General features: G+C 44.8%; 1 protein-coding gene across 3 annotated transcripts in view; it reads right to left on the bottom strand.

The window, feature by feature from the left end:
* DCDC2 (doublecortin domain containing 2) overlaps positions 1-8,232 on the bottom strand; it is a 140,897-nt gene extending 132,665 nt beyond the window's left edge. Inside the window, exon 1 of one of the 3 annotated variants that reach the window (XM_038391289.2) lies at positions 7,423-8,232. In XM_038391289.2, coding sequence (XP_038247217.2) covers positions 7,423-7,715 — 293 coding nt within the window. In that variant the 5' untranslated portion in view covers positions 7,716-8,232. The remainder of the gene's footprint in view (positions 1-7,422) is intronic. The other 2 variants (XM_043508309.1, XM_038391290.2) reach the window with 2 other exon arrangements.
* Between the last annotated feature and the right edge of the window lie 14,494 nt (positions 8,233-22,726).

Below are 22,726 nucleotides of genomic sequence, written 5' to 3'. Positions count from 1 at the left end.
TCCACTCAGTCCTACTTCTTGGTCAGCCAATCACTCATTCAAAACAAGATTGGTTACAATTTGCAGGAGATAATGCTGCCCGGTTCTTGTTTACAATCTCACCTGAAAGTGAGAACAGGCATTTGCATGGCACTGTTGTAGCTGGCATTGCAAGATATTTACATCCCACATGCACTAAAGATTCATATGTCCCTTCATGCTTCAACCACCATTCCGGAGGACATGCGTCCATGCTGATGATGGGTTCTGCCTGATAATGATCCAAAGCAGTGCGGACTGATGCATGTTCATTTTCATCATCTGAGTCAGATGCCACCAGCAGAAGGTTGATTTTTGGGGGTTTTTTTTTTGGTGGTTTGGGTTCTGTAGTTTCCGCATTAGAGTGTTGCTCTTTTAAGACGTCTAGAAGAATGCTCCACACCTCATCCCTCTCAGATTTTGGATGGAACTTCAGATTCTTAAACCTTGGGTCGAGTGCTGTAGCTATTTTAGAAATCTCACATAGGTACCTTCTTTGCATTTTGTCAAATCTGCTGTGAAAGTGTTCTTAAAACGAACATGTGCTGGGTCATCATCCGAGACTGCTATAACATGAAATATATGGCAGAATGTGAGTAAAACAGAGCAGGAGACATACAATTCTCCCCCCAAGGAGTACAGTCACAAATTTAATTAATGCATTATTTTTTTAGTGGCATCATCAGCATGGAAGTATGTCCTCTGGAATGGTGGCCGAATCATGGAAGGGGCATACGAATGTTTTGCATATCTGGCATTTAAATACCTTGCAACATGGGCTACAAAACTGCCATGTGAATGCCTGTTCTCACTTTCAGATGACACTGTAAATAAGAAGCAGGCAGCAGTATCTCCAGCCAACGTAAACAAACTTGTTTGTCTTAGCGACTGGAAGAATAAGAAGTGGAACTGAATAAACTTGTAGGCTCTAAAGTTTTACACTGTTTTGTTTTTTAGTGCAGTTATGTAACCAAAAAAAATCTGCATTTGTAAGTTACACTTTCATGATAAAGAGATTGCACTTCAGTACTTGTATGAGGTGAATTGAAAAATACTATTTCTTTTCTTTATCATTTTACAGTGCATATATTTGTAATCAAAAATAATAATATAAAGTGAGCACTGTGCACTTTGTATTCAGTGTTGTAATTGAAATCAATACTGAAAATATAGAAAAACCTTAAAAAAATACTTACTAAATTTCAATTGGTATTCTATTGTTAAAAGTGAGATTAATCATGATTATTTTTCTTAATTGCGATTAATTTTTTTGAGTTAATCACATAAGTTAGCTGCGATTAATTGACAGCCCAAATTAAAACCTCTATTCCCACCCAAAAAAACTTTGATAAGGTAGTTTGGACTGCAGTACACATTGGTTGTTTGACTGTATATTGCCTTTCAAGAAAATTAGAGTTAAAAAAAACAAACCCTCATGCTTAGGAACTTGGGGTTGGACTCCTTGAACAAAGCACCCAAACTAACTTAACTCTGCCCTCATAGTTACACACTGAAAAACTAAGAAAAATATAGGTCTCTCATGTGTGCCAGGCACCAGGAGCTGAGAATGCACAGAGATTTTGGCTGGAACTCTGTGCAGAAACTTGCAATGGTGCATGTGCTGGAGCCCAGGATGCTGCAGTGGGTAGTTGTATCTCAACACAGTGCTTCATTTTGGCACTTCCTGCAGAAGTTAAAGATGAACTGGCAGATGGCTGGAGTTCAAGTGTCTCCTTTAAGCTGTCTATCCCAGGAGCATCAGATTCATTGGCAGCTGGTCAGTGCTCAATACAGGGTTTTCCCCATTAGCACTTTCAGTTGGAAGCCACACATGTATCAGCAGGCAATCAGCACTCAGTGCAGGGTCTGCCCAGTGGCACTTTCTGCTGGGAGTTCCACATGCATCTGCAAGTGAGCTGAGTTCAATACAGGGTCTCCCCAACAGATTTTCTTAAAAGCAGTCACAAATGTATTGGTAGATGAGCAGAGTTTGATACACATCTCCCATTGGCACTGGAAATAATGGTGCCAAAGCACCAAGGCTCTAGAGGATTGAACTGAAGTATTCAGAGTGCTGGAGTATCAAGATACAACAAGACTTCAAGGCAACACATCCAACACTAAGGCAAAGCACTGAAACTCCAGAAATGAAAATACAGAGACTCTGCAAGATAAGGGTAAGGTTCCAAAGTAAAGTGCCCAAGCCTCACAATAAACTACTGAGGCTTCTCCAGGTATAAAGATGCCAAAGCTTACTGGGTGGGGTGGCAACCTAAAACTTACAAGGCTAAAAAAGACAAAGGTGTCAGAAGGAATTGATACCTCACAAGAAAAAGTGTCAAAGGCTGAGAACAAATCGCCAAAGCACTAAAGGCTTGTCCACGTGGCAAGTTAGTGCACAGAATCCACAGTGCACTAATCAGCCATGCACTAAGTCGCTGTGTAACTCCTGCTACTGCACTACAGAACTTTTAGTGGGTGCACACTGTGACGGTTTGGATCACAGAAATCCCTTGGAACTTGTCATCTGATGTGTTGAGACTACTTCTAAGCCCATTTTCCCTGGCAGGTTGGGACTTCAGTGCCCTGCCTAGTTCGAGCCAGACAGGCTAGCCTGTTACAAACACAGACCCAGGTCTGAACTACGTCCCACAATCGGCAGGCTTAACTGAAAACAACTTGAGAAGTGTTCCTGTCTCCAACACCCAGGTACCCAGCTCCCAATGGGGTCCAAACCCCAAATAAATCCGTTTTACTCTGTATAAAGCTTATACAGGATAAACTCATAAATTGTTCGCCCCCTATAACACTGATAGTGAGATATGCACAGCTGTTTGCCCCCCCCCGCAGGTATTAATACATACTCTGGGTTAATTAATAAGTGAAAAATGATTTTATTAAATACAAAAAGTAGGATTTAAGTGGTTCCAAGTAATAACAGACAGAACAAAGTGAATTACCAAGCAAAATAAAATAAAACACGCAAGTCTAAGCCTAATACAGTAAGAAAACTGAATACTGATAAAATCTCACCCTCAGAGATGTTTCAATAAACTTCTATCACAGCTTGGATGCCTTCCTAGTCTGGGCACAATTCTTTCCCCTGGTACAGCCCTTGTTCCAGCTCAGGTGGTAGCTAGGGGATTTCTCATGACTGCAGCCCCCTTTGTTCTGCTCCACCCCCTTATATATCTGTTGCACAAGGCGGGAATCCTTTGTCCCTCTCTGGGTTCCCACTCTTCCTTCTAAATGGAAAAGCACCAGGTTAAAGATGGATTTCGGTACCAGATGACATGGTCACATGTCCTGTGAGACCTCAACCCTTCATTCCTCCCAGCCTGACTCACAGGAAGGCCTGCAAGCAAACAGAGCCATTTACAGTTAATTGTCCTGGTTGATGGGAGCCATCAACATTCCAAACCACCATTAATGGCCCACACTTTGCATAATTACAATAGGCCCTCAGAGTTATATTTCATATTTCTAAAAAAGAAAAGGAGTACTTGTGGCACCTTAGAGACTAACAAATTTATTAGAGCATAAGCTTTCCTGAGCTACAGCTCACTTCATCGGATGCATCTGATGAAGTGAGCTGTAGCTCACAAAAGCTTATGCTCTAATAAATTTGTTAGTCTCTAAGGTGCCACAAGTACTCCTTTTCTTTTTGCGAATACAGACTAACACGGCTGCTACTCTGAAACCTGTTCATATTTCTAGTTTCAAATACAAGAATGATACATACGTACAAATAGGATGACCACACTCCGTAGATTATAAGCTTTGTAATGATACCTTACCGCACATACCTGCTTCATACAAGAGATCTTTTGCATGAAGTATATTCCAGTTACATTATATTCACACTCATTAGGATATTTTCATAAAATCATATAGAATGCAACGTCACACACGCATCTAATTAGTGTATGGTAGGCTACAGCGCTATGGCTTTACACCCCTGCTTGCCACTCACTATTAGTCTCTGTGTGGACAAGCCATAAGATCAAGCTCTATACATACCTACACGCACAGCATACCTTCATTTAGCACAGTTGAAAATGACTACACAAGCTGGAAGGTCTGGTATGTTTAGAAAAGCAATTTTATATAATTGGAAACTTTTCCTCTTCTTGGACAGTGACTTTACAGTGGAGTGGAATTTTCAAAAGTGCTCAGCAATGGCCTAATCCTGCTTTCAATGAAGATAGTGGTAAAATTCCCATTGACTTCACCAGGAGCAAGATTAGGCCAATCCTGAGTGCTTTTGAAAATCCCAATCTATATCTATTGCACTATTTTAAAAAAGAATGTATATTGTCAGAAGAGACAGACATGAAGATGGCATACTACTGGGGGAATTCTGCACCACTGCGTGTGCACAGAATTCATGTTTCCCACAGATTTCTTTGCTTCCCCACAGAAAAATTATTTCCAATGGGGAAGCAAAGGGAAGCCGCAAAAGTAGTCATGCTCCCCTCCCCAGCAGCATGGGTGTGTTGTTTTGCGCACTCAGAGCAGCCGTCGGAGAGGTAAATCACCACTGGGGATGCCCAGACCAGTGGCTCCTACCCTGTGTCGAGCTCAGCTCTAGTCCCAGCTGGGCTGGGGGTAGAGGAGAGGACTGCCTCTTCTCCTGCAAGAAGTGGCCTGGTCCAGGTCAGATCCACCCTTGGAAACCTCCCCCAGCTGCAAGAAGCACCGCACATACGCCCAGCTTCCTGCCTCCATTGCTCCTCAGCTGTGGGAGTTGGGAGTCTCTGTACAGGGAGCTGCTCCTCCTTCTACCCAACCTCCTCCCATACCCAAACCCCATTCCCGAGCCTTACCCCCCTCCGCACCCAGAACCACCCCACTGAGCCCCCCACACCTGAACCTCCACTTGCTGAGCCTTACCCCCTGCATCTGGAGCCCTCCCTGCACTCAGACCTCTCCCCACCACCAAACTCCCACCCCGCATCCAGACCTCCAACCCTACACCCAGGCTACCCTCACTGAGCCCCTTGCACTCAAACCCAAACCTCAATTAGCCCCACACCTCCCTGCACCTGGACCACCCTGGCAAACCACCTGGACCCCCACCCTACCAAGCCCCATTCCCCCAGCACCTTGACTTCCCCTGCAGAGCTCCATTCCCCCCACATCCAGAACCCCCCAACACACCCCTGTGCATCCAGGTCCTCCCCACTGAGCTGCCTGCTCTCAGATTGTCCACCCAGAACCCTCTCACTCCACACCTGGATCCCCCCATACTAAGCTCCTGCACATTTGGATTCTGCTGGGCTGAGCCTACCTGCCCATACCTGGTGTGCCTGGCATGGAGGGGCAGGGCCCTGGGGTATTTCTGGGGCAGGCCTGGCTCTAGCACTGTGTCAGGGTCAGGTGCAGCCTCACCACCGAGCCAATGTCCAGGGGTGGATGGCTGCAGGGCGATCTCCCATCTCCATCCAGCTAGTGGCCTGTGCTCCCCACTGCCATGCGGGAACCTCCACATTTATTTATTGACAAATAAAATTTGCCAAATTTTAAAATATTGTGTGCAGAATTTTTATTTGTTTTGCTGCAGAATTCCGTCAGGAGTAAGTTATGGGGTCTAAACAGGGTTTGGGGGTTTGAAGTTCAAGTTCTAAAGATGAGAAATAGCCACTTAACCTTAAATATATAATTCTGCAATTATTGAAAGCACAATTCCTTTCCCAGACCTGGTTATTCACATGCTCCCCTGCCCCCACAGATTTCTGCTAGGATTCACACCAGAAAGTCAGAACCATCTAGTGAGGGCTGCTTCCCTCGTTCCCTTTGCCATGCCCATAAGGTGACCAGGTGCCCCGATTTTATAGGGACAGTTCCGATACTCAGGGGGGTGTCTTAAGTAGGCTCCTATTACCCCCATTCTAATTTTTCACACTTGCTATCTGGTCACCCTATTTGCCCAGGAGCTGCCCCGGCCCATGTCTTTGCAAAGCTCATCCCTTCCCTGCTCCTCCCCACTGTGACTGGCAGCAGTTCCTTTCCCTTCCCACTCTCACTGCACCAAAGGCGGCTAACACCTCCAGACTGCTGCTGGCCACCGATATAAGCCAGCCGCTTCCTGTATCCTAGCTGCAGCGCAGGCAGGAGGCGGTGAAGGAGGCATTGTGCATTGTGGGGCCCTCAAGAACCTGCAGGGGTGGTTGGGATCTGGCAGAGGGGAGGAGGAGGAGGTGACACCAAACCCCAGCCCAGGGAGAGAGCGGTGAGAGGTGTCCAGTGCAGCCAGGCTCCTTCCCTTCCCTGCCAGTGTGCAGTGATGCCATCCTGGGCTGGAGGCGACTGCTGCCATGGCCTGCCCTTCCACACAGACAGCAGCAGCAGCCTGTTAGAGTAGCCTCCTGCACGTGCCTCTAGCTGCAGGAGCTGAGGGGCACAGACAGGGCACAGGGGCTCAGTCCACTCCGGACAGCCTGAGCTACCTGCTGAAGGTGGGGGAGGGATACACTGAAGGCGGCGCAGCGTGTGACTGTAAGGTCATGCGGCTTGCGCCCCCACCCTCATCCCCACGTCATCTCTTCTGACAGGGTTCACACCAGAACCTTTAAATTGGGGGGGCGCTCCCCCACTATCAACAGTTACGTTAACAGTCATCTCTGTTAAAAGGCCCAAGAGTACGGAACTCACTGTCAGAAGAAATAAGAAAAAGCACTAACCCTAAGCCCACCACTTCGCCAAGGCGTTCCCACAACATTCTCACAACCATTCGTTAACAAAACAACAACGCTAAGTGTGCTTTTTGGTGGCAGGGCAAGGTAGGGCAGGGAGAGAGCAAAAACACTGTCATCTTTTAAATAACAGGAGGTACTCAGCTACTATGGTTATATAGAGAGCCATGTACCTACCTGGAATGAACAGAATATTTTAAACATTTTAAAAAACAATCAAGAAACAAAATTGCTTGGAAGGCTCATCCAACTTTACCATACACACTTCTGCACTGTGTTCTTCCAGTGCAGCTTCCCCAAATATTACTGAGCACCAAATGTTCCTCCCAAATGCAGGCAGTTACCATGCAGTGAAAATAATACATTATGCTGCAAGGATGGTGTATCTCTTGGTGTTAGGGACTGTTTCTTTTACTTTTGTAAAGTGCCAAGCAGAGAAACTAGAATGCTAATTCTATGTTAAGCCTTAAAGAGGGAACCCTCTCCCCATTCCACAAAGCTGCATTAAATTTCCTCTGTCACATTTACTTAGATTTTAAACTCTTTGGGGCAGGGACAGTCTTTCTGTTCTGTATCTGTACAGTGCCTGGCACAGTGGGATCCTAGCCCAAAACTGGGGTTCCACGGCACTGCCGCAATACAAATAATAAAGATTTCAATGCAAATGTTTTATTACATTTTCTAATTATTTTTTTCATTCATCACTCACTTGAGTTTCTTGAAAGCCTCCCTGCCACCAGCCACGTAGTGCTCTCCGCTCTGGAGCTCCTCTAGCTGACGGACGCGATGTCCGCCTCGGGGGGTGTAGATGCTACGCACAGCCCCAAAAGGCGCCTTCACCCCACCTGTCACCTCTTTCAGGAAGACCTCGAAGTTGGACACCTTCTTCTCATGGACGACTACCCGGTGTCCCGGGAAGAACGGGTCACCGTTGCGATATACCAGCACACTCTTCACCATCGGCTGTGACAGGCAGGTCGGCTTCGCGATGGGGCTACTCATGTTCACCTCCTCTCTCTGCTGTGGCCAGACAGTCAGTGCTGCCCTCCGGGCACTGTCTGCACCTGTTTATTCAACAAGAATGTTCCTCTCTCACACAGACTGTCAAATACCTGTGATGCATGAACTGTGTACACACATGCACACAATACCTGCACCAAGGACCACCTCCAATAGGCAAATCCCTCTCTAAAGCAAGCCGGGAGGAATGAGAGCCTCCCTAAGGTTTCCAGTACAATTCTGTTCAGCCCTTAAAGAGCAATCTCTGCCGGGCAACCAATTCTTGCTGCGCCCTGGAGTCTGGGGTGGCTAACACAGATTACACTAAGCCATACCCCCAAAAAAATATATACAGATCTAAAGGAGGAGAAAAAGTGACTGAGCATATTAAGGAATTCATAGTCCTGCCGGGATCTTTACAGCCTCACTTTGCACTTGCAGCTCTCTTCTTTCATAAGTGGTTTTACTCTGTTGCTCAGGAAACTTTATCCTGCTTCTTCTTCCCTCCCCTTCCCACCTCAAAATAAAAAAAAGAAAGAAACCCAGCCAAGTGAGGACGGCTGCCAGACTGCAACAAACCAGACAGATTAAGCCTAAACACACCAACCACATCAGAGCTGGGCGAGTAATGAGAAAAAGAGGGAAAGGGGGCTGAGTCACAAATATTTTATTTGGAAAAAATGAAATTTGTGCCTATTTCAGAATTATTCACCTGACCCTATGCAATGGGGAGGGTGGAAATGTTTTCGAAAAATTTCAGAATTTTTCACTGAATACGTTATTTGGTGGGTTTCATTTGCCCACCTCTGTATCAACATAATTATATGGAAACAGCACCTCCTAAGAGTGCAGGATGAATGGTCCCCTTAGCCCACCCCCCATGTGATCAACAGTAGGTGCATCATTCAAACACCAAAAGCCTGGCAGAGGGAAGAAAAGCAGAAGCCCGAGTGCAGACAGGGGACAAAGGTAATTCAAGTCAGGAGTGGCAGGAGGTAAGGAATGGGAGCAGGGAGCAGCACCTGGCCTGGGGGAGGTCCAGGACACTCTCTCTCTCTCTCTCTCTCACTCGGTGTGTGTGTGTGTGTGTGTGTCTCTCTCTCTCTTCACCTATCACTCAGCTCTGAGCCACCTGGTGCATGGCACTGCTGCATGCTGGACACTGTTGCTGAGTGTGTATTTCATGCTCCTCTCTGGGGCTCCCGAGGGTGGGGAGAGAAGGAGGCACAAGCCGTGGCAGTTGGTTCTTGCTGTTGCTCAAGGAGCTTCTCCTGGGGGAGGAGAGGTGGGGGAGAATGTTGTTATTTGCCACGGTTTCCATAGCAACCCAGGTAGCTCAAGAGAAAAGAGCATGGCTGAAGCCCCCCCCCTGGGGGGATGTGGGGGAGGGAACCAGTGTGAGCCTGCAGGGGTGGAGGAAAGCTTGAAAGAGCCCAAAAAGGTGGGGGGGGGAGGGAAGGGGGTGTGGAGAGCTTGTGTGCACCTGAGGCAGGGGGAAAAGATGAACTCTAAGAGCTAAACTTCAGGGAGAAGTTTAAAGTCACCACACCTCTGGCAGGACACTATGCAATGCCACAACTCCCATCAACGCTCTGGACTATGTCTACACAGCAACAGGAACAGTTGCAGAGACTGAGACAGAGAATACAGCCATGCTGCGTTACAGCAGATCAGTACTGGGTTTATTATCTTCTTGTTATTTAAATAAATAATGTTTTCTCCTCTGTAACAGACTCCCCCAGAGCAGAGACTATGACTGTCCCCCCTCATCGTACAAGGTGTACAAGAGAGAGGGGTGAAGGCTCCTTCTTATCTCCCCACATATCTGCACACAAGGGCCGGATCTATGTACCCATTCATCCATCCTCTTTTTGAATGTTATCCATACTAGAGAAATTCACTGGATTGAAAGTATTTCTGACACTGTGAATAACAGTTCAAATACCCAAGATACATTGCACAAGGGAAGTCTCAGACTGCATTTACCTTATTAATGTGCTTCAAACTTATTCAGACAATTTACTTTTAAATATTCTGGTGTGATCTGGGGTGAAAGCTTGCCTCCACTGAAATCAAAGGCAAAACTCTATTGACCTCAGTGGGGCCAGGATCTGACCTCCAGTGTCTAGAAGCAAAGGTGTTGAGTGCATTAGAACTGGGGATGGATACAGCAACTGGTGAAGCACTATTTTCTCACTGGGTGATATCATTCTTTACTTACTGTTACAAATTTGATAAGAAAGGCCTTTGCTGATTCCTCTTGTTTGTTCTACAAGGAGATCACAGTAAAATGCCTACTCTGTTTTGAGATACATCCCTTAATTAAACATTGTTTGCACAGAATCAGTTTCAGTGCCTTCAAAATAAGAGACACTGAGTTACAGAAAATATTGCTGGGAGGTCTCATTTCGAAAGAAGAAGGGCTTGGTCCTCAGCATATCTTCACTGCTTTGGGTTCCTGGTCCAGGACTAGGTGCCATGGTAATACAAATAAATAAAATAATAATAATGATGGAAGGATTCACTAGTTAGTGGTCAGCCTTTACTTGCACAAGCAATTCTCCTGACGTTACTGAACTACTTTCCTAGGTAAGGATTGGGCCTTAGAGTTTGTACAGTGATTCAAAGATATAAAGTGCCATTTAATTGCTTAGCATTATTATTAGACTTTAAAAGGGGCAAAGGAAATTCCCTTCACCATGGAGATTTGGCTATCTCTTTTAAAAGTCTATATAGTGGGGAAAGACTTTACTGGAACAAGAAACATCTGAAAAACAGCCCCTTCATTTTGCACTTGGCACCTCTTCCTGGACTCCTTTTTTGTAGGGATTAGTTTACTCACTCTCAAGAATAAAACAGACTTTTATTGGACTCTTTTAAGACCAGATTCACTAAAAACTCCATTGATGCAGCACAGAAGCAAGGACAAGCCACAACAAATGAAGAAGGGAGTGGGGTGCTCCTGAGGTATGAAAGACTAACAGAAGTGGGGGTTTTGGTTTGTTTTTTTACCAACTCTGATCTGTGAGTTCTTAATTAGGGCTATATTTATTTGGTGCCAACATTTGTCTTTCTGTTACTGGCATCTGATGGTTTCTCTTTATATGACATGGACAGTCCATGAATAAAGCAACTGACACACTGAAAACCATTTTGTATTTATATAACATATATTTTCTGATTTTTTTTCCTTTCCTGGTCTTCAATTATAAGAACATTCACAAGACAACTGGATTGGGTCATGTATCTTTTTGCTGCTTATTCCTCACTTGAATTAAAAAATGTGACTGGGTCATAATCAAGGTATCAGTATGGCTGGGATCAAGTTCTCTGTATATACAGATTAAAAAATCAGAGTGTGCATTGGTTTGTTGCCTAGATGAGCAATACACATAATCACGTGTTTCGTAGGGGGACGCTCTCCATATGACTACGTAAGTCTTTTCAGTTAAATTATACATATAGTGTTGTTGCTTTTTTTGCCTTCTATGGTCCTTCTACTGCCTGAATGGGCAAGGTCTGTTGATAACACGAAGTGAAAGTCCGCTCCTACAATGATCAAGTAAGGTAGGAGTAAGCTCATGCCTGCAAATTGAGTTCACTTTGGGTAGATCATGTTCCCTAAATGTAGAGCTTTTTAATCACTCCTGCACTAGGACACAATTGCCCTAAACACCAGAAATAACCCATTCCACTGTGAGAGGTCAGTTGGATCCTCTAAGAATCAAAATGGCTTCTGCTGAGCTGGAGACTGACCCCCTCGGGGACAACATCAGCCAATCAGAAACCATGTGATTTGCCTAATGTAGCCTATCCTTCTGAACCAGGATTGAATTCAAAACACTCCATGAATAATAGCCTGATAAAGTCTGTGGATATCCTAGGGCCAATAAAGTTTGCAAAAACAATCTATAGAAGGTATTGAGACAAACCAACCTAGCACAAACTATTCATGGTTTACAGACAAAGTTCAAGCTCAGACCAGTTAATTTTGAGTACTTTTGACAAATAATTCATATAATTCAACACAAAATACTGATGTATATAATGTACATATTAAGAATCCAATTCAACTTCCATTAAAGATAACAGAAAGACTCCCATAGAGTTCATGGGTCTAATATCAGACCTTAATACAGCAGCAGTGTGGCACATTCATCCTAAATTACTTATAACTTTTCATAAATAAATTATCCTTTGGAATGAAATTTCCCTTTCTGTTTTTAATCAAAGATGATTTCTGGTGTGTACAAAATTTGCTAAAATTCTTCATGGACATCTTTGCATATTATCTAATAGAATATAAGATGTTTTATAATAAGAATGTTTTATGCTCTGATTACTCAAATTTATTTAAAAAAAAAATTTAAATGTCTCATGGACTTACTCAATGAATGCAAATGCTTTGATATATTTGGACTCATTTTGATGACAAATAGCAAAATTTGTATCTTGAAAATAGAAAAGGAGTACTTGTGGCACCTTAGAGACTAACAAATTTATTTGAGCATAAGCTTTCGTGAGCTACTGCTCACTTCATCGGATGCATTGGGTGGAAAATACAGAGGGAAATGCATCCGATGAAGTGAGCTGTAGCTCATGAAAGCTTATGCTCAAATAAATTTGTTAGTCTCTAAGGTGCCACAAGTACTCCTTTTCTATTTTCAAGATACAAATTTTGCTATTTGTCATCAAAATGAGTCCAAATATATCAAAGCATTTGCGTTCATTGAGTAAGTCCATGAGACATTTAAATTAGTCTGAATACAGACTAATATGGCTGCTACTCTGAAACATATCTTGAAAATAGTGCATCTAGCCAACGCATGATTTTCTACTACCTTTTTAACACTGTATGTGTTACTCTATCCAGACCACTGCACAATGAAATACTGTATAAGCCAGGTAAGACTTTGACCCCACTGGACCTTCCCAAAACCCTGGCTAAAGCCTGACAGAAAATTAACAGAAAATATATTACATTTCATCTAATTTCTTTTATTGACTTCTTTTTCCCATTGATTGTTGCAAGATCAAAACTGCTCTGTTCCTTCATACCTGGAGATTAGAAAATGATGATTACATTGAACAAACTGATTTCAACACACATGATGATCAAAACATACAGGAATTTTTCTCTTGCTTTTTATCTTAACTTTTTATGAAGGAAAAATCACCCCCTGCTGTGAATTGTCAGGAAGGCAGTTAACCATTACAAGAGAGTAATTTCAGGCTGACTGATGTCAGACATGCTATTGTTATTGGTTAACAGTTATATTCCTCCACTCATTTGCAACTTCTGATCTAATTTATAAAGGGGAAAACTGCATAGTAATGTTACTGTCCTCCTATCCAGTGCTCTCGGTAAGCAGACAGTTCACCCTGCTGAAAAAACATGTCAGAAATATTAGTATTTTGTGTGTAAAAGGCAAAAGGGTGATGACCTTGATACTGTCCCAGAGTCAGGCAATGAGGTATAATCTGTCAACCAGTTCGTCAGCTATTCAATGCCAGATTCAGCCATCCCTGTTGACCTTAGGCCCAATTCTCACAGTCACACGATATCGTTTTACAATGCACTGGCAAAATGAAGGAGCAGAAACAGTCCTAAGAATATCCGTTCTGCAGGGGGATATTCCAGCTGGCACAGAGTTGACATAAGGGATGAGATGCTCATCTACTCCAGCCTCCTTACATCAGATAAAGGGGCAAGAGCTGCATAAAGGGGCCCAGGATGGAGGAGACTTCCCAGGGCAGGCTCTGCAGAAGCCAACTATAAGGCTGCCTTCCAACATAAATCCTGGCATACCAAGCATGATCGTGGTAGCTGGGAGAGGTCAGACATGTTATAGATGTGTTGCAGGCAGAGATCCTGGGCACTGCTGCAGCCCATAAGCCAATGGTTCCTAAATTGTGGGGTGTGCCCCTTGGGGGCGCAGCAGGACCCAGGATGCCACAGGGGGAAGGAAGGGAGCACAACCCCACCCTGCTCTGTCCCCAGCTCCTCTCTGGCCCCGGCCTCAGCCATCAGCTCCCAGCCCCACTCCCGGTCACAGCCCCAGCTGCAGTTCTGGACTGACCACGGCCCTGCTCCCAGCCCCAGCTCTGACCACGGGCCTTCTCCAGGCCACAGGCGCGGCCTCAGCTGCAGTGCCGGCCCCACTTCCAACTGCAGCCCCCAACCCCGAACCGACTCCCAGCTGTGGCCCCCGCCCCAACCGCATGCCCATTCCCAGCTGCAGCCCCAACAGCGGCTCCACTCCTGGCCGTGGCACCAGTTGCAGCACTGGCCCCACTTCCAACCACAGGCCCGCTCTTGGCTGCGGCCTCTAACCCCTAACTGCAGCCCCAGCTGCAGCTCCGGCTCCAGTTCCAACTGCAGCCCTGCTCCCGGCTGCAGCCCTGTCCCAAGCCCGGCCGGGGCCCCTGGCTCCAACCACGGCCCCACTCCCGGCTGCAGCCCGGCTCACAGTATTAATCGCACTGTTAAACAATAATAGAATACCAATTTAAATGTATTATACATATTTTGGATGTTTTTCTACATTTTCAAATATATTTATTTCAATTATAACACAGAATACGAAGTGCAGAGTGCTTACTTTATATTATTTTATTACAAATATTTGCACTGTAAAAAAGATAAAAGAAATAGCATTTTTCAGTTCACCTCACACAAGCACTCTAGTGCAATCTCTTTATCATGAAAGTGCAACTTTCAAATGCAGAATTTTATTTTTTCACATAACTGCACTCAAAAACAAAACAATGTAAAACTTTAGAGCCTACAAGTCCACTCAGTACCATTTCTTGTTCAGCCAATCGCTAAGACAAACAAGCTTGTTTACATTTACAGGAGATAACGCTGCCTGCTACTTATTTACAATGTCACCTGAAAGAGAAAACAGGCATTCACAAGGCACTGTTGTAGCCAGCGTTGCAAGGTATTTACGTGCCAGATATGCTAAACATTCGTATGTCCCTTCATGCCTCAACTTTTTACAGTGCCAATATTTGTAATAAAAAATAATGCATTGTATTCTGTATTGTAATTGAAATCAATATATAAATTCAGAAAAACATCCAAAAATATTTTTATACTTATATATAAATAGTTTACCTTCATCAGCCAAATTCTACCCTAATGTACACCTGAGTAATCCCAGTTCTCTAACCGAGGACAGAATCCATGTGCATAATTAAGATAAACACAGGACAGATCATCCTTTTTGGATTAATAATATTTGAAAAAATAATTGGATGCACCATGGCATACTTGTGTGCACTATGAAATGATTATTGAATGTTGGGAATCATTAAGAAAGAAATAGATAATAAGACAGAAAATATCATATTGCTTCAACATAAATCCATGGTACGCCCACATCTTGAATACTGCAAGCAGATGTGGTCGTCCCATCTCAAAAAAGATATATAGTAACTCCCTGCTTAACGTTGTAATTATATTCCTGAAAAATGCTACTTTAACCGAAACGATGTTAAGTGAATTCAATTTTCCCATAAGAATTAATGTAAATAGGGGGGTTAGGCTCCAGGGAAATTTTTTTTGCCAAAGGACATTGTATTCATATATAGTATAAGTTTTAAATAATTTTAAACAAACAATTTAATACTATACTCACCAATGATGATTGTGAAGCTTGGTTGAGACAGGGGTGTAACGGGGTCAGGGCGTGGGGGCTTGCCCCGTTCCGCCCACCGTGCGCTGCTGTTGGGGTGTGGGGATGGGGGCTTGCCCACTCCCCAGCTGGAACGCCAGGTGGGCAGAGTGGGGCAGGCCCCCGCGCTCTGACCCCACTCCCGGGCTGGAACACCAGGCGGGCGGAGTGGGCCAAGTCCCTGTACCCCGACCCTGCTCCCCGGCAGGAGCACCAGGCAGGTGGGCAGAGAGGGGCGAGCCAAACAACCTTATAATGGAACATTGCATGACTTTAAACAAGTATGTTCTCTAATAGATCAGCAACCTAAAAACAAAACAGTGTTAAATGGGATGACTTTAAGTGAGGAGTTACTGTATTGGAATTGGAAAAGGGCAACAAAATGATTACTGATATGGAATAGCTTCCATATGAGGAGAGATTAATAAGATTGAGACTTTTCAGCTTGAAAAAGAGATGACTAAGGGGAGATATCATAGAAGTCTATAAAATCCTGACTGGTGTGGAGAAAGTAAATAAGGAAGTGTTATTTACTCCTTCTTGTAACACAAGAACTAGGGGTCACCAAATGAAATTAATAGGCAGCAGGTTTCAAACAAATAAAAGGAAGTATTTCTTCACACAATGCACAATCAACCTGTGGAACTCTTTGTCAGAGGATATTGTGAAGGCCAAGACTATAACAGAGTTCAAAAAAGAATTAGATAAACTCATGGAGGATAGATCGATCAATGGCTATTAGCCAGGATGGGCAGGGGTGTCCTAACCTATTTGCCAGAAGTTGGGAATGGGTGACAGGGGATGGATCACTTGATGATTGCCTGTTCTGTTCATTCCCTCTGGGGAACTTGGCATTGGCCACTGTCAGAAGACAGGCTACTGGGCTAAATGGACCTTTGGTCTGACCCAGTATGGCCATTCTTATGAATGATGGGAATCTAATTTTACATTACTGTCATTTAACTATGATGTGTTTGTCAGACAGTAGGATGTTGTATAGGATAAATCAGATTGTAAAAGCCATTCAGTCTTGATACAAAGGGTGTAAATCAATTAATACAAGACAAACAAATGAAGTCAGTGCACAGTATCCACTTACGTCAACTCTGAGCTCAGGCCTAATAATGAAAATGGACAACATTTTCAGTGCATTTCAGTGCACTCTATTTTGCTAAATGGAATGCCCACAATCCTTTCTTAGACTCACATTGCTCTGCATAATGTATCTAAAAATCAGTCTGAGGAATATCAGCCAGTTATGTACAGCTGTAATTCTGCAGTAATTGGACTGTCCTCACTGACAGTTTGAAGTACACATTATGGTGCACTTTGACTCACTCGCACTAATTGGAAGAAATAAAACACTGATGCAGTTGTAAATTTTAAAATCTATGCCACAGCAATTACACTCACTTACACAATTCCCAAACCAAAAACTCCATTAAAATACAATGAATGTTGTAAACATGTATCAACTATTTTTCCCCCAAAATCCTCATTAAAATGTTGCAGTTTAAGCCACACCTGTTGCTGATTCCACTTGTCAGCAACATGGGGTTTTTTCAGTGCACTCAAGACTCCTGAGAGATACCTGAGGGCATAAGCAGGAGAAACTTTATTAACTTTTAGGCAAAAACCCCAGATGGACAGCTTAGGTGGGAAAGAAGGTGAAAAAACTCTCTTTCATCCACTAGAAGCAGCAACGGAAGTGGAGACAATTTGATCAAGGCTTCTGAGGCAATGTCAGTAGTTTCTGAATTTTTCACCTAACAGAAGCAAGTCTCAATTAAATGTGAATTTTATGTGTTTTTAATTTTCTACAGGGTTGATTCTCTCTCTCTCTCTCTCTCTCTGTGGCTATTTCCTTGCAGGGCATGAATTCTGTGCTCATCCACTAGGCCCTCATCCTGCAAGCTAGAGGCAACCATATTTATTATACTTTGGGGGCAGCTTTGAGCTGGACCCTTTCCTTATTTGACAGAATATGTTAATTCCATTTAAAAAAAAAACAATACAATAGACCTGCCCAAATGTGTAACCATTGCACTAGTTGCACACCACTTGACGACAGGTCTGCATACAGTTCTGAATACTAAGGGTATATCTACACTATGAAATTAGGTTGAATTTATAGAAGTCAATTTTTTAGAAGGCTATTTTATACAGTCGATTGTGTGTCCCCCCACTAAGTGCATTAAGTCGGTGGAGTGCATCCACAGTACCGAGTGCGTCGACTTTCGGAGCGTTGCATTGTTGGTAGCTATCCCACAGTTCCTGCAGTCTCCGCCGCCCATTGGAATTCTGGGTTAAGCTCTGAATACCTGATGGGGCAAAAACATTATGGCAGGTGGTTTTGGGTACGTCGTCAGTCACCCCCCCTCCATGAAAGCAACGGCAAACAATTGTTTCGCGCCTTTTTTCCATATGGGCGCCATACTGCTTTCAGCAGACGGTGCAGTAGGATTGCTAACCATCATTGTCAACATCCACCACTTCTGCTGCCACTCTGCTCTCCTGATGCTATGAATCCACCTCGCAGGTCCTCTTTATGACCATCATCATCCACTGCTTCCGCTGGCACTCTGCTCTCCTGGTGGTCTCGTAGGGCTGCTTCAACTCTGCTCGGCTGCTCTTGTCTCGCCACACCACGGCAAGCGCGCAGCCCACTCAGCTGTTGTGTCCTGGCAGCAGACGGTGCAGTAGGACTGCTAACCATCATCGTCATCATCCACCGCTTCTGCTGGTACTCTGCTCTTCTGGTGGTCTCGCAGTGCCGCTTCCGTTGCAACTCTGCTCGGCTGCTCTTGTCTTGCCATACCATGGCAAGCATGCAGCCCACTCAGCTGTTGTGTCCTGGCAGCAGATGGTGCAGTAGGTTGCAAAACTGGTCATCCAACCACCGCTTCCCCTGCAACCCTGCTCTCCTGCAGACGCCATACCACAGCAAACATGGAGCCCGCTCAGATCACCACAACAGTTATGAGCATTGTAAACACATCGCGCATTATCATGCAGTATATGCAGAACCAGAACCTGCAAAAGCAGGCGAGGAGGTGACGGCAGTGCAGTGACGAAAGTGATGAGGACATGGACAGACTTCTCTCAAACCACAGGCCCTGTCAATTTGGCCATCCTGGTGGCAATGGGGCAGGCTCATGCTGTGGAACGCCAATTCTGGGCCTGGGAAACAAGCACAGACTGGTGGGACCGCTTAGTGTTGCGGGTCTGGGATGATTCCCAGTGGCTGCGAAACGTTCGCATGCGTAAGGAAACTTTCATGGAACTTTGTGACTTGCTTTCCCCTGCCCTGAAGCGCAAGAATACCAAGATGAAAGCGGCCCTCACAGTTCACAAGCGAATGGCAATAGCCCTGTGGAAGCTTGCAACACCAGACAGCTACCGGTCAGTCGGGAATCAATTTGGAGTGGGCAAATCTACTGTGGGGGCTGCTGTGATGCAAGTAGCCAACGTAATCATTGAGCTACTGCTATCAAAGGTAGTGACTCTAGGAAATGTGCAGGTCACAGTAGATGGCTTTGCTGCAATGGGATTCCCTAACTGTGGTGGGGCCATAGACGGAACCCATATCCCTATCTTGGCACCGGAGCACCAAGACAGCCAGTACATAAACCGAAAGGGGTACTTTTCAATGGTGCTGCAAGCACTGGTGGATCACAAGTGACATTTCACCAACATCAATGTGGGATGGCCGGGAAAGGTACATGACACTTGCACCTTCAGGAACTCTGGTCTGTATGAACAGGTGCAGCAAGGGACTTACTTTCCAGACCAGAAAATAACGGTTGGGGATGCTGAAATGCCTATATTTATCCTTGGGGACCAACCTACCTCTTAATGCCATGGCTCATGAAGCCATACACAGACACCCTGGACAGTAGTAAGGAGCTGTTCAACTATAGGCTGAGCAAGTGCAGAATGGTGGTAGAATGTGCATTTGGACGTTTAAAAGCGTGCGGGCACAGTTTACTGACTCGGTTAGACCTCAGCGAAACCAATATTCCCATTGTTATTACTGCTTGCTGTGTGCTCCACAATATCTATGAGAGTAAGGCAGGGTTATGGCAGGGTGGGAAGTTGAGGCAAATCGCCTGGCCGCTGATTGATGCAGCCAGACACCAGGGCCGTTAGAAGAGCACAGCAGGGCGCGCTGCACATCAGAGAAGCTTTGAAAACCAGTTTCATGGCCGACCAGGCTATGGAGTGACAGTTCTGTTTGTTTCTCCTTGATGAAAACCCACCCCTTGGTTAACTCTACTTCCCTGTAAGCCAACCGCCCTCCCCTCCCACCTTCAATCACCGCTTGCAGTGGCAATAAAATCATTGTTGTTTCAAAATCAAGCATTCTTTATTAATTTGTCACACAGATAGGGGGATAACTGCCAAGGTAGCCTGGGAGAGGTGGGGAAGGAGGGAAGGACAAGGCCACACTGCACTTCAAAATGTATTGAATGCCAGCCTTCTGTTGCTTGGGCAGTCCTTTGGGGTGGAGTGGCTGGGTGGCCTGAGGCCCCCACACTGCGTTCTTGGGCATCTGGGTGAGGAGGCTATGGAACTTGGGGAGGAGGGCAGTTGGTTACACAGGGGCTGCAGTGGCGGTCTGTGCCTTTCCTGCACCTCAACCATACGCCAGAGTATATCAGTTTGATCCTCCAGTAGCCTCAGCATTGCATCCTGCCTCCTTTCATCATGCTGCTGCCCCCTCTCCTGTTGCTCCAGCCATCTATTCTCGAGTTTATTTTGTACTTTCCTGGATTCTGCCATTGTCTGCCTCCATGCATTCTGCTGGGCTCTTTCAGTTTGGGTGGACTGCATGAGCTCAGAGAACATTTCATCGCGAGTGTGGTTTTTTTTGCCTTCTTATCTGTGCTAGCCTCTGGCCCGGAGATGCTAGTGGCAGCGTTGAAACATTTGCAGTTGCAGGAGGAAAAAAAGGGAGACTAAAATTGAAAAAGACACATTGGCCATTTAAATGAGGGGCTGATGTTTTTGGGTTAACGTGCAGCACAAACCCAACTAAACACCCTCCACACCCAATTCTCTGGCTTCACCCCACCCCTCACCACGTGGCTAACAGCAGGGGTAATTTCTTTTCAGACACAGGCAAACAGCCCAGTAGGAACACCTCTGATATCCCCTTAATAAAATTCTCCTATTTCAACCAGATGATCATGAATGATATCACTCTCCTGAGGATAACACAGAGAGATAAAGAACGGATGTTGCTTGAATGCCAGCAAACACCGGGACCACATGCTGCCATGCTTTCTTATGCAATGATTCCAGACTACATGCTACTGGCCTGCTGTGGTAAAATGTAAGCAATAAGGCTGCCCTCCCCAGAAACCTTTTGCAAAGGCTTTGGGAGTACCTCCAGGACAGCTTCACTGAAATATCCCTGGAGGATTTCCGCCCCATCGCCAGACATGTTAACAGACTTTTCCAGTAGCTGTACTGGCCGCAAATGCATCCCAAGTCTTTAGGGCAAATTAATAATTAAACACACTTGCTTTTAAACCGTGTATTATATATACACAAAGGTACACTCACCAGAGGTGCCTTCTCTGCCTTCAAAGTCCGGGAGCCCAGGTTGATAAACAGTTCCTGGCTGTTGGGGAGAACGGATTCTCTGCTTGCCTGGTGTGTGCTATCATGTTCCTCATCCCCAAAATCCTCATCACTGTTGCGTGAGACTCCCCCCTTGCAGGAGTCCATATGCAGGGATGGGGCAATGGTAGGGGCACCCCCTAGAATTGCATGCAGCTCATCATAGAAGAGGCATGTCTGGGGCTCTGACCCTGAGCGGGCATTTGCCTCTTGGGTTTTTTGGTAGGCTTGCCTAAGCTCAAGTTTCATGCAGCACTGCTGCAGGTCCCTGTAATAGCCTCTGTCCTTCATGCCATTGGAGATTTTTTCAAATATTTTGACATTTTGTCTTTTGGAATAGAGTTCTGATAGCACAGATTCGTCTCCCCATACAGCAATCAGATCCAGTACCTCCCGTTCGGTCCATGCTGGAGCTCTTTTGCGATTCTGGGACTCCATGGTCACCTCTACTGATGAGCTCGCCACACTGGCCAAACAGGAAATTAAATTCAAAAGTTCGCAGGGCTTTTCCTGTCTACCTGGCCAGTGCATCTGAGTTGAGAGTGCTGTCCAGAGTGGTCACAGTGGAGCACTGTGGGATTGCTCCCAGAGGCCAATACTGTTGAATTGCGTCCCCACTAACCCAAATTCGATCCGGCGATGTCGATTTCAGTGCTAATCCCCTCGTCAGGGAGGAGTACAGAAATCAATTTTAAGAGCCCATTAAGTCGACAAAATGGCTTCGTTGTGTGGACAGGTGCAGGGTTAAATTGATCTAACGCTGCTAAATTCAACCTAAACTCGTAGTGTAGATCCAGGCTAAAAAAGCAGCTGTAATCAGCACATCAGTAAACTAAGCTGACAATTTATGCCTATCTTGAAAGTATCAAGGCTGATCTAGAGCTCCATATATATCTATTACACAGCAACATTTCATTACATTACACATTACAACAATGCTCAACTGGCTATTATTGAGGTCAAGGTATTGGCTTCACCCTAAAACTACAAATGGGTCCTGTTTATCCAAAAAGATACCTCTCCAGGCAAAACTGCCATAGTTGCAATCAGTGTAGGTGCTTGAGCTATGTCTACCCGTGTTTAGGCCTGATTCTTCAATTCATTCTTTGTGGGAGGACCTCTGTGCCCATAAAGAACCCATTCAAGATAATGGGGTACCTCGTGAACTATAGGGTCCACCAGCATGGAACAAGTTGCATGATCACGGCCTCAAAGGAGAGAGAGAGATGACTCTAGATTTACTGGGTCCACTAGAACCCAGATTTAACAAACTTGTAGACACTCTGTAAAGCCTGTCTTTTTCTGTAGGTATTAGGAGAAGGAGATGAGACATAAGGATTTTACAATTAATATAATTGTGATGAGCAAATATTTTGTGTGAAATCATGTGGACTAATGATATTTTTGCTGTTGATTTTAGTTCTGACAGTCTATTTTTATTTATTATGAAAGCATCCAGGGGAATGGATGAAAAAAAACGAACAAACAAACCCAACATTTTTCCTTTTTGTCCTCATGCAGATTAAATAACATCAGCTTTCCTTTTATAATTGCCAAGGATTTCTTTCATATTTGCTAAATATAATTTCCGATATAAACTCTTTACATACTCTCCCAGTGTTTGCATTCTACTTATTCAGGTGCTTCTCTACAGATTCTACGTGAGTAGCAGTCACTTCCAGGAAATGGTGCATGTTAACTTACTTTCCC

Source organism: Dermochelys coriacea, chromosome 2, assembly GCF_009764565.3.
Source record: "Dermochelys coriacea isolate rDerCor1 chromosome 2, rDerCor1.pri.v4, whole genome shotgun sequence".
In the NCBI taxonomy this organism is placed as follows: domain Eukaryota; kingdom Metazoa; phylum Chordata; order Testudines; family Dermochelyidae; genus Dermochelys; species Dermochelys coriacea.
The sequence above is the reverse complement of the archived record's forward strand: the minus strand, read 5'-3'. Positions and strand labels throughout refer to the sequence as shown.